Genomic DNA, 14,194 nt, shown 5'->3' with positions numbered 1-14,194 from the left:
CGGGAGGAGAGGACGGTGCCGGGCGGGTCTCAGTCGCTAATGGGACTTCCTGTTTGAGCTGAGGGCTACCCCTGGTTGAGGGTGCCCAGGTTCCTTTGTTGCTTTGCTGTCACTGTAGCATTGCTCTGCAAACTTAAATCAGGTTGGCATTTTGTGTGTGTCTTGCTGGTTCACCCATCTTTTAAAGAGTGTATTTTACGTGTCAGTTTCCTCCAGGAGCATGTAAGTGTAGAAGTGTATTAGTTCGACTCCTCTTCTGCCAGCAGTGAAGGGGTGGCACCGACAAATTAACATAGTGGAGCCTTGCTATGGTGTCTGCGTCCTGGTCCTTGAGGGGACACCAGGCCCGGGTCAGTACCCTATTCCTGCAACCAGAGTCATTTAGGATTGTGTCTCTTAGAATTTTTTTTTTTCCTGAACCAAAATGATCTATGTACCAGGTACTGTTGTAAGTGCTTGATATGCGTCATTTCATGTAATCCTCACAGCCGCCCTCCCCATAGGGAAGTTTCTTTTATCGTTCCCATTTCACAGATGAGGGAACTGAGGTGCGGAGAAGTCAAGTGAGTTTCCCAAGGTCACAGCTTCTAAGTCGCACAGCTGAGACTGAAGCCCAGGTAGTCGGCTCCGGAGCCCACACTCCTGATGTACAGTAGTCCCCCCTTCTCCGGGGGGAATGCGTTCCAAGACCCCCAGGGGATGCCTGAAATCACAGACAGTACTGAGCCCTATGTATGCTATGTTTTTTCCTGTACGTAGATACCCAAGATAAAGTTTAATTTGTAGATCAGGCACAGTCAGAGATTAACAACAGTAACTAATAATAAAGTTGGCTTTGGGGCCTTTATTAAGTAAAGTAAGGGTTACGTGAGCACAAGCCCTGTGACACGGCGACACTTGATCTGATAACCGGGATGGCTGCTGAGTAACCGACGGGCTGGTAGGTGTCCAGCGTGGATCCTCTGGACAAAGGGCTGGAGCAGGACGGTGCAAGATTTCGTGACGCTGCTCAGAACAGCATGCAGTTTAAAACTTATGGGTTATTTCTGGAATTTTCCATGTAATATTTTCGGACCACAGTTGACCGTGGGTAACTGGAAGCGTGGAAAGTGAAACCTTGGGTAAGGGGGCACTACTGGGTACTCTGCTGCCTCTCAGTAGCAGCTGGCGATGATGGGCGCTTAGCACGGGCTTTCGTGTCACAACTCCCTTCACTGTCCCAGCAACCGTAGGTGGTGGGGTCCCTCAGTTTCCTGAATTTTACAGGAACCAGGGTCCCAAGAAGTAAAGTGTCTTGCCCCGGGTCAGCCTGCTGGTCAGGGCTGGAGGGGCCTTCCAGCCCAGACAGACAGCCTCCAGAGCCCCAGTTCATAACCACTGGGCTACACAGCCTGGAGCTGGGTGGGGGTGCTGCCTGAGCTGACCAGTGTGTGGCCTGCTTCCCTGTTCTGTTTGCCCTGGGAAGGGTGTTCGATGACCCAGCCAACACGGTCGTGGGGGTGAGTCACTGGGCTTGCGGCCTGGCGGGGATCCAGGTGAATTCATGGTTCTTTGAGGAGCTTAGAACATTGTTCATTAAAATGCGTTAGGAGCTTGTTGGGCTTTGAGTGCTTGCGCAGTGGCCTTTTTTTCTTTTTTTTTTTTTAAGGGAGATTGGTCCTGAGTTAACATCTGTGCCCATCTTCCTCTACGTATATGTGGGACGCCTGCCACAGCATGGCTTGATGGGCGGTGCCATGTCCACACCTGGGATCCGAACAGGTGAACCTCAGGCCGAGGAAGCGGAACATGAGAACTAAACTGCTGCTCCACCCAGCCGGCCCCTACACAGTGGCTTTTTTGAAGTGCTGAAGATAAATTATTTGTAATGTATTTAAGTTGGCTGATTGAAATGTCAGAGTTCTTCTGTTCTTCCCCTCAGAGTGTCTTCTCAAAACCCACTAAATGGTAGGTTATTTAAAAAGGAAAGATTTTGGTGAGGGGTTGAAGAGTGAGTGTGATGGGCCTCTTTTCCCCCCTGACCTTGTGGGTACAGATCCCACCTCCACCTCCTGCTGACCAGGACCTCAGAGTGTGTCCTGCCCCAGCCTCTGTTTTCCCCTGTGTGAAATGGGCTGATCGCCCCAGGCTCCTGGGGAGCCTCCTGGCCTGTACCAAGCAGGTGCTTAGGGAACGCGAAGTCCTCCTGCCCTGCTGTCAGTTGGGTTCTGAGCTGGAGTGGGAGATTGCACAGTGGGTCTTCAGAGATATTGGTGGATGTAAACTGAGATTCTTTTAAAAAGAAAAAGTACGGGCCAGCCCGGTGCCACAGCAGTTTAGTTTGCACGTTCTGCTTCGGTGGCCCAGGGTTCACTGGTTCGGATCCTGGGTCTGGACCTACACACCGCTTGTCAAGCCATGCTGTGGCAGACCTCCCACATATAAAGTAGAGGAAGATGGGCACAGATGTTAGCTCAGGGCCAGTCTTCCTCAGCAAAAAGAGGAGGATTGGCAGCAGATGTTAGCTTAGGGCTAATCTTCCTTAAAAAAAAAAAAGAAAGAAAAAGTAGAGGGAGAGAAAAACACAGCTATTACTCCTGAGAAGTACCTTGGTTGAGCTCGTCCTGCCTATTCACACTGTTCTGAGCACGTCCTTATTCGCTGATGCCCGTCCACAGTCCTGTGGGTGTTGTGCTGTGTCTGACTCCCAGATGAGGAGACAGACCCTGCGTGGTCCTTGGCTTGCCTGCCGTCGTCTGCCCAGGAAGTGGGGGAGCCGGGATCTGAACCTGCCCGACAGGCACCAGGCCGGTGCCCTGGCCACGGGAGAAGAGATGATTTTTATACAGCTTATGAGAAAAAGAAAGTCTCAGTGAAAATGTGAGAATGGACCGAGAGATTGAAGGTCCCTTTCCACTGCCCAGATTCTCATTTTTTCATTCGGAAGTGGGAAATCCGGGTATGAGTCGAACAAGGGGCAAAATTTGTAATTCTGGAATATTTTCTGTCTTGTCCACGTACTGTATTTGTGACTCCATGACACGAGATAAGTACATGTCAATAGAAACCCGTCGGTCTCCTGGACACCGTTGTCTCCTGCTCCACCGCGAGTGTGGGTATCCCTGGGGTCCTGGGAGGGGCAGAGGCTGTTGGTGCTGGGTTTTCTTCCATCTCTGCCCCATTGCTTAAAGACAGCGCCCCGAGGTGTTTTCTCGCCTTCCTTGCCTGCTCACATTTGTCCATTTCCTGGTCCTTCTGCTTCAGGCCCATGAGGAGTCAGGCACAGGGAGGGCGGCCTCCCCGCTTCTCCTTCCAGGGCTGTGTGAGGAACTCTTGTGAGGCCTGCGTGGAGGGAGAAGTGCTTAGTGGGAAAAGTGGTGTTGGCTCCAGTGGCCCTGGAGAGGAAGGGCATCCCGCTGAGGTATGTGGCCTGGACTGTGCCCACAGAAGGCACTTGCTGAGAGGACAAAGGCCAGAGCCACAGAAAACGTTAAAGGGCAATGGTGGGAGAAAAAGGTTAAATGTGCAGTTCAGTGGTCGAGAATTGATCATAGCAGGAAGATACGAGAACATGGAGGAAAGCAGAGTCAGACCAGGGAAGTGGGCGCAGGAATGGAAGGAGGCAGTAGTTCTTGTGCACCTGCCGTCGTAAGGCACAGAGGGGAGCGTGGAAATGTGTGAACAGTCGTCACCCGCGATGAGATCTGGAAACGGGCGTGTGCCTCCTGACCTGCAGTCGAGGAGACATTGCTTCCTCAGGGTGGTTGGGGTGGCTTCATGGGAGGCAGGCCCACAGCTGAGGACTACGGGAGGGCAAGGATGCAGTGACTCGGGGAGTAGGCAGGGCAGCGCCCAGTGACAGGGCTGCTTGGTGACTCTCACGTTCTGAAAGGACAGGTGCAGGTGGCTGAGCTAGGAGGCTTCCATGCCTGCGTGACTGGCTATCTTGAGTTTCATTTTTAATCTTGGTCTGTTTTGGGGGTATGTGTATTGATGGGAAGCATTTGATGCTAATAGAGTATCTCATGAGAAAGGACTTAAAGCACAAGAGTGTCCAGAAGACCAGGTCGGCATGTCCAGGGTTATTCGACGGCTCTGGGTGCCTGTGACCTAGATGGTTTCCGTCTCTCGGCTCTCTGTCCTGGGCTATTGGCGGTGTCCACCCTCTTAGGTGTGGTGTGGCTTCAGTCACTCGGGCAGTTATGTCCACTGAGGTCAGAGAGGGTTTTCTTCTCATCCATCTCTTCGTTAGGCAGGAAATCCTTTTCTAGCAGCGCCTGGCTGAGTTCCCTCAGGTTCTGCACCCTAGTTGGGAGGAAAGCTGGGAGGGCGAGGGTCTGGCATTTTCAGCCTCTGTTACAGGAGCCTGGTCTGGTGGGCAGGGGATCAGGGTGGGAGGGCGGCAGGAATGGCCCTGACAGACAGCACGTGTGCTTCTGTCCCACCCCCAAGAAAATCCCTTTGTCTCCCGTGGCTCCTGTGCCTTCTTTGGAGTGAAGTGGGGGTGATACTGGAACAGTTGTGTCAAAACAAACAAGCAAACACCCATCCACGTGTGACAGGCATGCCAGTGACAGCTGGTTGTGAAGTGTTTGGCTGTCACTCTGAGTGACAGGGAAGTCACTGGAGAGTTTTGAACTGAGAACGAATGCACTGGCTTTCATGGGAGTGGCTAGAGGGAGAGCAGAGCGTGGGATGCTGAGGGTGGAAGCTGGAGTAGGGAGGCTACTGCAGTCCAGGGAAAGAGGGCAGAGGCTCCATCGGAGAAGTGAGAAGGGTTGAGTCTCCATGTATATATATATTTCTTTTTAAAGCTTCAGTGTGTGGTTGTGTATCCTGGCTATTAGTTTAGTTCTCTATGTGAGCCACTGCCACAGTATGACAACTGACAGACACGTGGTGTGGTTCCACTACCGGGAAATGCACCGGGGCCGTGGTGGTGAGAGTGCCATATCTTAACCATGAGACCACGAGGGCTGGCTCTGGTCTCCATATATTTTGGAGGCCTTGTTGATGGATCCTATGTGGGGAGTGAGGAGAAGACAGATGTCAAAGGTGACTCCCCGGTTGTCGGCCTGAGAACCCAGAAGGTTGGGAAATGGTTATGAATATGCATAATGAAGGGAAGGCAGGGTTTATAGTGATTTGGATTATGGCTGCAATTTTTTGGGTTGGCTTTCCATTAAGGTGTTTTTAGTTTCTCTAGGAATTATTTCCGTGATATTTTAAATCACCCATGAAATAGAGATTAATTTAGAAGGGACCTGGAGAGTCCAAGGTGATGCTAAGGGAACAGTCTGTTCCATTGCATTTGAAAGGTCTTCCGAGGACCTGGGGGCTCCAACTGGGCCAGAATTTTAGAGTGTGTATTAGATGCCTGAGTGTGAAAAGATATATGGACCTGGAGAGAAGGCTGGTATATGGGTCCCATCAAGAAAAGAAAACAGGAGAGACACTCATTGTGAACTGGCAAGATGTTGTAGGAAGACATCTTGCCCTGGTTATTCAGAGAGATTTCATCAGCTGCTGTGCTTGACTTGGCCAGGGTGTATGGAGCAACGGGGAGCCCTTTCCTGCCCCCTACCATCTCACCACCAGCTTGAGGGAACCACATGAACACTTTTGAGATAACTGATGAAAGTCGAGCTGAGTAGGTGTTTTCTGAATGCCTCCCATGTGCCGAGCCTGGTGTCCATGCAGATAGATCGGTACCTTGTCTTTGGGCACTCAGCTGTGTAGTGCAGACCACATCCATTGTCGTGGTTTAAAAACATGGGCGGCGTGATGGAGAAGTGAGGGAAAGCTTCATGGAGGGGGTGGGACGTACAGGTGACCCTGAGTGCTGGGTCAGATTTAGATGGTTTGGTGGGGAGAAGAGAGAGCATTTCATATCAGGAGAGCAGTGCGGGAATGGGCTGGTGTGGGGTCTGGCTTGACTGTGTTGGGAAGCGTTACAGAATTTAAGCACTAGAGTCTGATGCTTGGGTTTGAATGCTGCGTCTGCCACTTAGTACCTTTGTGATCTGGGGCAAGTTATCTACTTTTCAAAGCCTGAGCTTTCTCGTCTGTGAGATGGGGGCACTAGTGGTACCTACCTCAGAAGGTAGTTGTGATGACTAAGGGAGGCAGTAACTCATGTAGGATATGTACAGGGTTGGATTTGGGGGGACCTTGAAAGCTGTAAAGGAGGAGTTTGAATTTGATCAAGTGGCTCTGGGGAGCCACATGGGCTTTCTGTGCAGGGGTAGCATGTTAAAAGTTCTGTACCACCCCCAGAGGAAGATGCGTCTGGAAGGCTGCTGCCTACTTGTGGTGGGAGTTACTGAGGGCTTGGACCGCGGGACTGGCGTTCTGAGATGAAGAGAAGTTAGGACGCAGGGCATCACCTCTTCCTGGCTGGCGGGATGGGTGGGATGCATGAGAGATGGGCGTCATTCATCAGTGATGACTTCATGGACGGGCATCATTCATCAATGATGACACCATTCATCAGTGACTCCAAGACTTCAGGATCGGGGCTGGAGAAAGGGTAGAGGCAGGAAGGGGGCAGTGAGAAGCAGTCTTTCATTTACGTTATTTTATTTTTTAATGGGTTCAATTTTAAACCTATCGACTGTAACGTGATGTGAAAGACATTCTAAGTGAAAATGTCTCGGGAGACCCTGTTTTGGAGGGAGTCAGGGCGGGCAAGAGGTTGGGGATGGTTCCTGGAGGCAGGAAGGACTGGTGAAAAGGAAGCAGGAGCTCCCCAGTATTGGAAAGCCTGTATAGTGTGGGGTCTTGAATCTGGCTGGAGAGCTGCCGGAGGAGGACGGGTGACAGTAGAGGGGCAGATGGGGGATGGGTTAAGGCCTCTGGGTCCGAGACCTCTCAGTGGCTGGCTGTGTATATTTTCTACTTCACAGTCTTGCCTCTGAGCCTTTACACAACTATTCCTCCTGTTGATGACCAAGGCTTTCTGCTCACCAAGACTTGCCCGGGCTTTGGTTAGTGTAGGTTCACTGAATTGTTAGAAACACGCTGGCATTTCAGCCAGGAGGTGAAATGGGAAGTAGGCAGAGAAATCACCGTGCGCCGGGTTCAGGGCGGGAAGCAGGCTGGGAGGCAGCTGGGAGTGTGAGGTGTGAAATCCCGAGCTCACCTCACGCCGTGGCCCGGACTCCTGGCTGCTGCCTCTTCCATGTCAAAGTTTTGTTGTTTTGATCAACAGTGTAGATGTGCGATTTGTCTGGAATAGGGTGATGTTCCTGAGGTTTCAGAAGTCTCTAGTTTGGCGGTGAACTGTTTCAGAGCTCTTAGACACTGAGAGCAGGACGAACCGTGGAGAGGAGGGCGGCATCACGTCTCTGTGCTGTCCCACGACCCATGACACCCTGTGGCTGGAGAGGGTCTGCGGACCAGACCTCCCAGAGCGAGGATGCTCAGAGAGGTTACCGTCTGCCAGGGGCCTCGAGACAGAGCGGAAGGGGGCTCCTTGCCCACCCTGTTCCTGCAGGCCCAGGTCCGCGAGGGTGGCCTTTTCTCAAGCAGGGGACTGAGTTTCCTTTCTCTGTGTCTTTTTCCCATCGAGGTGAGTGAGGCTTGATTGTTGAACTAGGAAATCTTCTAATAAATTGGATTTAGGTGGATGTTTTAAGGAAGGGGAAACAATGGATGTTATCACGCCCTCCGAGGAGAATTGGATGCTGCCCTGGGCGGGTTGTATGCTGCAGAAATTTGATCTTGTGCCGTCGTTCCCTTTCTTAAGTCTCTTTTTCAGTGTTCCTGCTCGCCTGCCAAATAACTGTGCTTTATAATAAACCATTGGTAATGTGTTTTACCAGTAATATGTTTTAAAAATCAAAATTTTAAGTATTCTTATTCTTATTCTGTTTTTCTTGCTTCCAAGAAGCACTTCTGTGCTCCTGCGTCTGCTGGGGAGCCCTTGGTGCCCCAGGCCCTCCATACCAGGCCCGCTCCTGGGGTGGGTGGCAGCAGAATGGGGCGCCGTGGATGACTTTGTGCAATGTTTTTAAGCAACTTCAGATTCACAGAAGAATGGCAAAGATGGTGCAGTGTTTCTGCGCAGCCTTGCCCAGCTTCCCCTCGTGTTCGCGTCTTGGAGCCACGGCCCGTTCGTCGGAGCTGAGAGGCAGCGTTGGTACAGTACTGTTAACTGCAGACTTTACTTGTGTTCCACAGCATCGAGGCGTTTGGCTTGTGTAATGTTTTTTCAGGGTGACAGTGCCCTGTGCAGCTGTGTAGAAATCTTCCCTTCTGCAGAGTGTATGAAACAGGGCATGCAAAACAGCCACATAACAGCCTCCACGCCTGGGGATCACAGAGGAGTGACCAAGGAGGCCTTGTCTTGTGCCAGCCCTGCCTTCCACAGGGCTTCCCCCAGGAGGGAGTCCCGGAGGTGGGTCCCTCAGCTCCTTCCTGCTTCCCAGAGTGTCCTTCCTGGGGAGGGGCAGCTACCACCAAGGGGCAGAGCTAGGACGTCTCAGGCAAGTGTCCTGCCATCTCTGAACCTCAGATTCCCCTTGTGCAGATCAAAGGTGTAGGGCTTCCTCCGTGAGGTAGTGTCTGGCTCTAATATTTTAAGGCTCTCAGGCCTCTTATACAATCTTTTGGGTCTAAAACCTGAGTTGGGATCAGGCCACTTGATCCACCAGCTCTCGCTTCTCACACACGGCAGGGTCCGTGGTTCAGCGGCTGGACTCGAGTCCCAGAGGAGAGGATGGAGGTGCTCGTTCCTTCCGCTCCTCGCTGGCCTGTCCTTCAGGGAGCACGGGCCTGGAGGTTCACCCACCGAGGGCCTGCCAGGTCCTGCTGGTGAGAGACAGCTGGGTATCAGCAAAGCCACGTCAGGGCCGCGGCGGCTGGGGGGCCCCACCCTTGCCCTGTGTGCGATAGCGCCAACTGCTTTCCTGCTCAGGAGCTGGAATCTTCCGCCGTGTAAGGGAGAGCTTGTGTGTGCACACATCCCGTGTGAGCTTCATACCACAGAGCAAATAACCTTTCCCTCTGTTTCTGGCTCGGAGCCTGTTTCTCCCCCTGGGTGTGTGTGTGTGTGTGTGTGAGTGTGTGAGTGAGTGTGTGTTGCCTCCTGTTCGTGAGGCATGAGAAATTCCTTCCTGCTATCTCAGCTGCCAGACCAGGAAATGTGAGGGGGATAAAAAGAACGTGGAAAGCAAAGCAAACCAAAACCCCCACTCGCTCTCATCTCTGGGTTTCTGGGTCTTTCTTCAGGTTGTAGGGTAGGGGTCAGCCACCGCGGGCTAACCTGGCCGGCCCCCTCTCTGTAGGAGGGTTGAACGTTTATGTTGTGTCTTGGACTGCTGACAGAGCAGCGTCGAGGATGTGTGACAGACTGTGTGGCCCGCAGGGCCTCAAACACGTATCATCTGGTCCTTTGTAGATCTGTCTTTTGTTTGCTGGCCTCTGAGGTGGGGAGTTGTGAAAGAGAAGTGATCTCGAGCCCGCTGCCGTTTTGTTCTGACCAGAGGAGAGAGTAGGGATGCCCAGGAGGGGCCCTGATGGGGGAGGGGAGGATGGATCCTTGAATGGGTTTTCAGATCGGTGTGAGGCACGGGAAACCGCGGGCAGCTTGCTTCGTTGCATCAAAACCTGACTCTGGGCTGGGCGTCACAATGACGGGGTGATGCAAGTGAGGGGTCTTAGACTGTGAGGGTCCCTGGACAGGAAAAATAAAACTGTGGGCTAGCGGGAAGAGTGGATAGAAGAATGTGATGCTGGTGGCACCTGGAGTTCGCAGGCTGGGCCTGATGGTGACAGCGAACAGTGAAAGCTGTGTGTGTGCGCATGTGAGTGGGGCAGCGTCCTCCATGCACCTGGGCTCTGCTCTGGCAGCTGGAGGTGGGATGTGTGTGGAGGGGGCCCGGCCACCACTGATGTGGTGTGCTGAAATGTGTCCTAAGGGGGCGTGGAAGCCACCACGTGCTTCCCGCCATCAGGAGAGGTTTCACTGGCCCTGTGCAGACCAGGGTGGCAGGGGCCCTCTCCACCAAGCGCTTGACCCAGAACATACCAGAATGTCATCCCCACCGCCGTGGTCACTGAGCCCATTGGGACTGTTTTGTCAGAATAGGTCCGCGTCGGAAACGAGGGCTGGCAGGTGGGGAGGGGTGGCCCAGTGTGGCCTGTGTGCGGTGGTGGTCTGGGGACCGAGCCCTCTGCCTGCCGGCCCCTCACCCACGGGCTTCTGCTCCGCAGGCTGGCGCCCATGCGGCTGTACACGCTCTCCAAGCGCCACTTCGTCCTCGTGTTCGTTGTCTTCTTCATCTGCTTTGGCCTGACCGTCTTCGTCGGGATCAGAGGTAAGGTGCAGTTTTTGATCATTTTATCGTTTACGGTGACCTTGGTGCAGCACTTCTCAGCCAGGCCCAGCCATACCCACTTGCTCTCACCTGCCAAGGGCCCCGTCGTGGAGGGTGAAGCCCCGCTTCTCTCTGAACCCACTGGGCGGAGGGGTCCCCCTGGTCCTGCCCCGCACGGCAGCTAGGGCCTGAGTTCAGCTTGACAGCACCAGGAAGCCTTATATTGGACATCAAATATTTCTGGAGAGTCTTCTGTGCACCAGGACCAAGCCTGGGTGCTGGGGAATCCAGACATGCTGGCTGATGGGGGAGACGGGCCATCTAAATGGTTCAGGTGCAGTGAAAGGTGGGGACGGTGTGAGATAGCCGTGAGCATGGGGCTGGGGTGGCCGCAGAGGAGCGGGGAGGCCGCCCTGGTGACGCCCGAGCTCTTGGCAGGAGGGAGCCTGCAGGTCAGCTTTTGCCCTGTCTTTGGGGCGCCAGGTGCCCTGCGGGTCCACAGCACGCAGTTCGAGGGGAAGAGCCATGCCATAACGATTTCAGCTTTGAAAATGCCTTTGAAATTGTCCAGTCCCACCCCCTTTCTCGCAGACAGAAAACTGAGAACCTGAGAAATGAGCTGTGTTTTTAAGAGTCCCAGAACCCCGTCTCTTCGGTCCTCTCCCAAGGGGCCAGAGACCAGGAACCTGACTTAGGCTGTTCCTTCTTTTCCTCGTAAAGACCTTTTTCAGTGAGGGTGGTTCCTGGTAGGTGTTTATTTAATAGAGGCACTTAACATTACCGTGCAAATGACAGTTAGGCTTAACCTGTCCCAGAGGCGTTTGTGCCTCAAAAGGCTAGTTTCTTAACCTACACTGAAACCTGGGTTGGTGAATGGACTGAGGAAGCTGGGGGAGAGTGCCGCTATTCGGGTGCTCTTTGCCTGATGATGGTGAAGATGAGATGGTGACAACAGCAACCGCAGCCAGCCTCTTCTCTTCCTTCCTCGGAAGTCACCAAGGAGTAACAGTTACGTTAATCACAGCACAAGACATCTCCATTATCTGACTTGATTTTTACAACTGTCCTTTAAGATTGGGGGTGGGGGGGTGGGGGGAATTAATAGGCTCATGGTCTCCAGTCCCAACAGGACCTTAGCCAACCCTTGTTTCTTTAAGCCACTGTCTGTCTCAAACGGCCATGATTACCTTCAGCCTTCTCCATCCTTGCAGAAATGAAAAGTGATGCACCAAGGCTGAGATCAGAAAAACAATGTCAGGATTCCCACATCCCTTTCCTTCTTCCCATAGAGTACTGGTGTTAGTCAGTTCTCCGGAGAAACAGACCAACAGGATGTGTGTATATATATATATGGAACTGAACCAATAGGATAGTAGGGAGGGATTGTAGGGAATTGGCTCACAATCCTCTTTATTGTAGGGAATTGGCTCACACAATTATGGAGGCTGAGAAGTCCCAGAGTCTGCATTCGGCAGCTGGAGACCCGGGAGAGCCCGTGGTGTAGTTCCAGGCCGAGTCCCAAGGCCTGAGAAGCAGCAGAGCTTGGGGTCTGAGTTCCAGTCTGAGTCCAGGTGTGAAGGCAGGAGAAAAGCCATGTTACAGCCCGAAGACGGGCAGGCAAATAGAGCAAATTCTCCCTTACTCAACCTTTTGACTGTCTTCAGGCCTTCAGCAAATTGGATGAGGCCCACCCGTGCCAGGGAGGGCAGTTTGCTTTCCTCCTCTGTCCGTTCAGTGTTCATCTTGTCCAGAAGCGCCCTTACACACGCTGGGAATAATATTGAATAATAGTGTTCAAATGTCTGGGCACCGTGTGGCCAGAGACTCACCACTCCATCCCCAGAAGAGGAGGTGGAGTCTTTGAGGGGTGTTTACTCTCCTCTTTGGTGTCCTATAATTTAAATACTATGATATAAAATTAACAATACTTAGGAACTGTGATATAAAGTCAATACATCTTATGTTACTTGATAAGGGAATAAGAGAAGGAAGAAAACAAAGATATTTGCTTAGAATGTATATTTATATGTATGTATGTACACACTCATGCAAACATATTCGTGACAAAATAAGGAAGAAATGCTCATGACAATTACAGTCCTCGTGTCTATAACTGGTCACATGGTCGTAGCTGGTACTTATAACTGCCTTCTTCCACTACCCATCCCATATTCCCTTCGCCTTTAGCAAGCACTTCAGCTGGTCGTGGTTCTTTACTGGGTGGGGTCACCCTAACCTTCATTCTTGAAGGATCTGAGCCATTCATAGTCCTGCCTGGATTGGGATGTAGTTTTGCATTGGCCGTAATCTCAGGACATGGAAATACTAAGAGAGACCCTAAAGGATCTCCTATAATCCAGACATGCTCTCCCTTGCTTCCACTGTGGGGTCGCACTCCAGTTTCCCCTGTAGTCAGGATCACTCACCCCAGCCAGCACAGTCACTCCCTGCTTTGCCGGTTGATTCAGAGGCATGAGGAGCCCAAGGTGGCCGGGCGACAGCCTTGACTTCCGGTTCAGTGGAATCATTGTTGTATCTCCTGGTGGAAGCATTCCTCCCTTTGGAACTAAGACTTCTAGGCCAGCAGAGCGTCAGGGCACGGGGGCAGGAAGCAATGTTTTGCTACTGGATCACTAGGGGTAGTAGTGTGGTGCCACTCCCATTTCCACCCTTGATTCCTGGATCCACGAATCCTGGCCGTGGGAGAAACAGCACCATACGTAGGACACTGATTCAAAGCACATACAGCTTCGTAGAAAACCCTGCCGCAGGCCTGCAAGGTGTTGCCACCTTCAAGAGGCCATTTCACATTCTGTCAACCAGCTGCTTCAGGATGATGGGGAACATGGTAAGAGCAGTGAATTCTGGGAACATGGGCCCATTGCAGCACTTCTTTTGCTATGAACTGAGTGCCTCGATCAGAAGCAATGCTGTGTGGACACCAAAAATCAGTATATAATCGCACATCTGGCTATTTCTCTTTCCAAGCCAGTGAACGACCAGGTGCACTGCTTCAAGTCCTGCCCAATTTGAGAGTTTCCTGTTACCATGACCTTCAGGGATGCCCCAGGCAGGGGCTGTAGTGCTGCGGCTGTCCGCTCCCGGGTGGTCAGCTCTTCCTCTGTCAGCTGATCATGGGGACTGCCCGTGAGGCCGTCGGTGCAGGCTGGGAGGAGAAGGTGTAGCAGGAGGGGGGACCGGGGGCATTTGGGCCACTTCTTCACGTGACTCACTTGTGCCTTCGGGCCTGCTGGGCCAGGCCCGCATCCACCACTTCCACTTGGTGATGGAGTGCTGCTGTGCACGCGCAGCTTTACGGCTTGATGGGTCAGGTGATGCCCAGGTTGTGATGGCAGCTCAGGTCACGTGGTAACTTGATGCCCAGGGTTAAGCGCTCCGTCTCTGAGGAGGCCCAGTAGGAGGCCAGAGCCGTTTCTCAAAAGGAGAGTAGTTATCTGTGGGGGGCAGGGCTTTGCTCCAGGATGCCAAGGGCCTGTGTTGCGATTCACCTGTGGGGCCCGGCAGAGGCTCCCAACAGCGTCCCTTTCTGCCCTGACACTTCGGGCACCAGTGGATCTGCTGGGTCCACGGCCCGCGTGACAGAGGAGCTCGCACGGCAGCCTGGTTCTGTCGTGGAGCCTCCTCTCGTCCTGGGCCCCACTCAGAACCAGCGGCTTTTTCGGTCTCTAGGTAAATGGGCCAGAGTATCACACCCAGATGAGGAATATGTTGCCTCCAGAATGCAAAGGGGCCCATTAGGCGTCATGCCTCTGTTTTGGTTGTAGGAAGGGTCAGATGCAACAACTCATCCTTCACCTTGGAGGGGATAGCACTACAGGGCCCACACCACTGGACCCCTAGAAATTTCACTGAGTTAGGAGGCCCCTAAATTTTAG

The 14,194-nt window shown here is 52.8% G+C and overlaps 1 protein-coding gene across 3 annotated transcripts in view; it reads left to right on the top strand.

The window, feature by feature from the left end:
- Positions 1 to 14,194, top strand: part of TMEM181 (transmembrane protein 181) — a 73,819-nt gene that overhangs the window by 20,064 nt on the left and 39,561 nt on the right. For 2 of the 3 annotated variants that reach the window (XM_001914672.5, XM_070256298.1), the window contains exon 2: positions 10,195 to 10,298. In XM_001914672.5, coding sequence (XP_001914707.1) covers positions 10,195 to 10,298 — 104 coding nt within the window. Of the gene's footprint in view, positions 1 to 1,648; positions 1,948 to 10,194; positions 10,299 to 14,194 lie in introns of all 3 variants that reach the window. The other variant, XM_005608106.4, reaches the window with a different exon arrangement.

This window comes from Equus caballus, chromosome 31, assembly GCF_041296265.1.
Source record: "Equus caballus isolate H_3958 breed thoroughbred chromosome 31, TB-T2T, whole genome shotgun sequence".
Lineage (NCBI taxonomy): Eukaryota > Metazoa > Chordata > Mammalia > Perissodactyla > Equidae > Equus > Equus caballus.
Note: the sequence above shows the minus strand (reverse complement) of the source record. Positions and strands in the feature narration are given on the sequence as shown.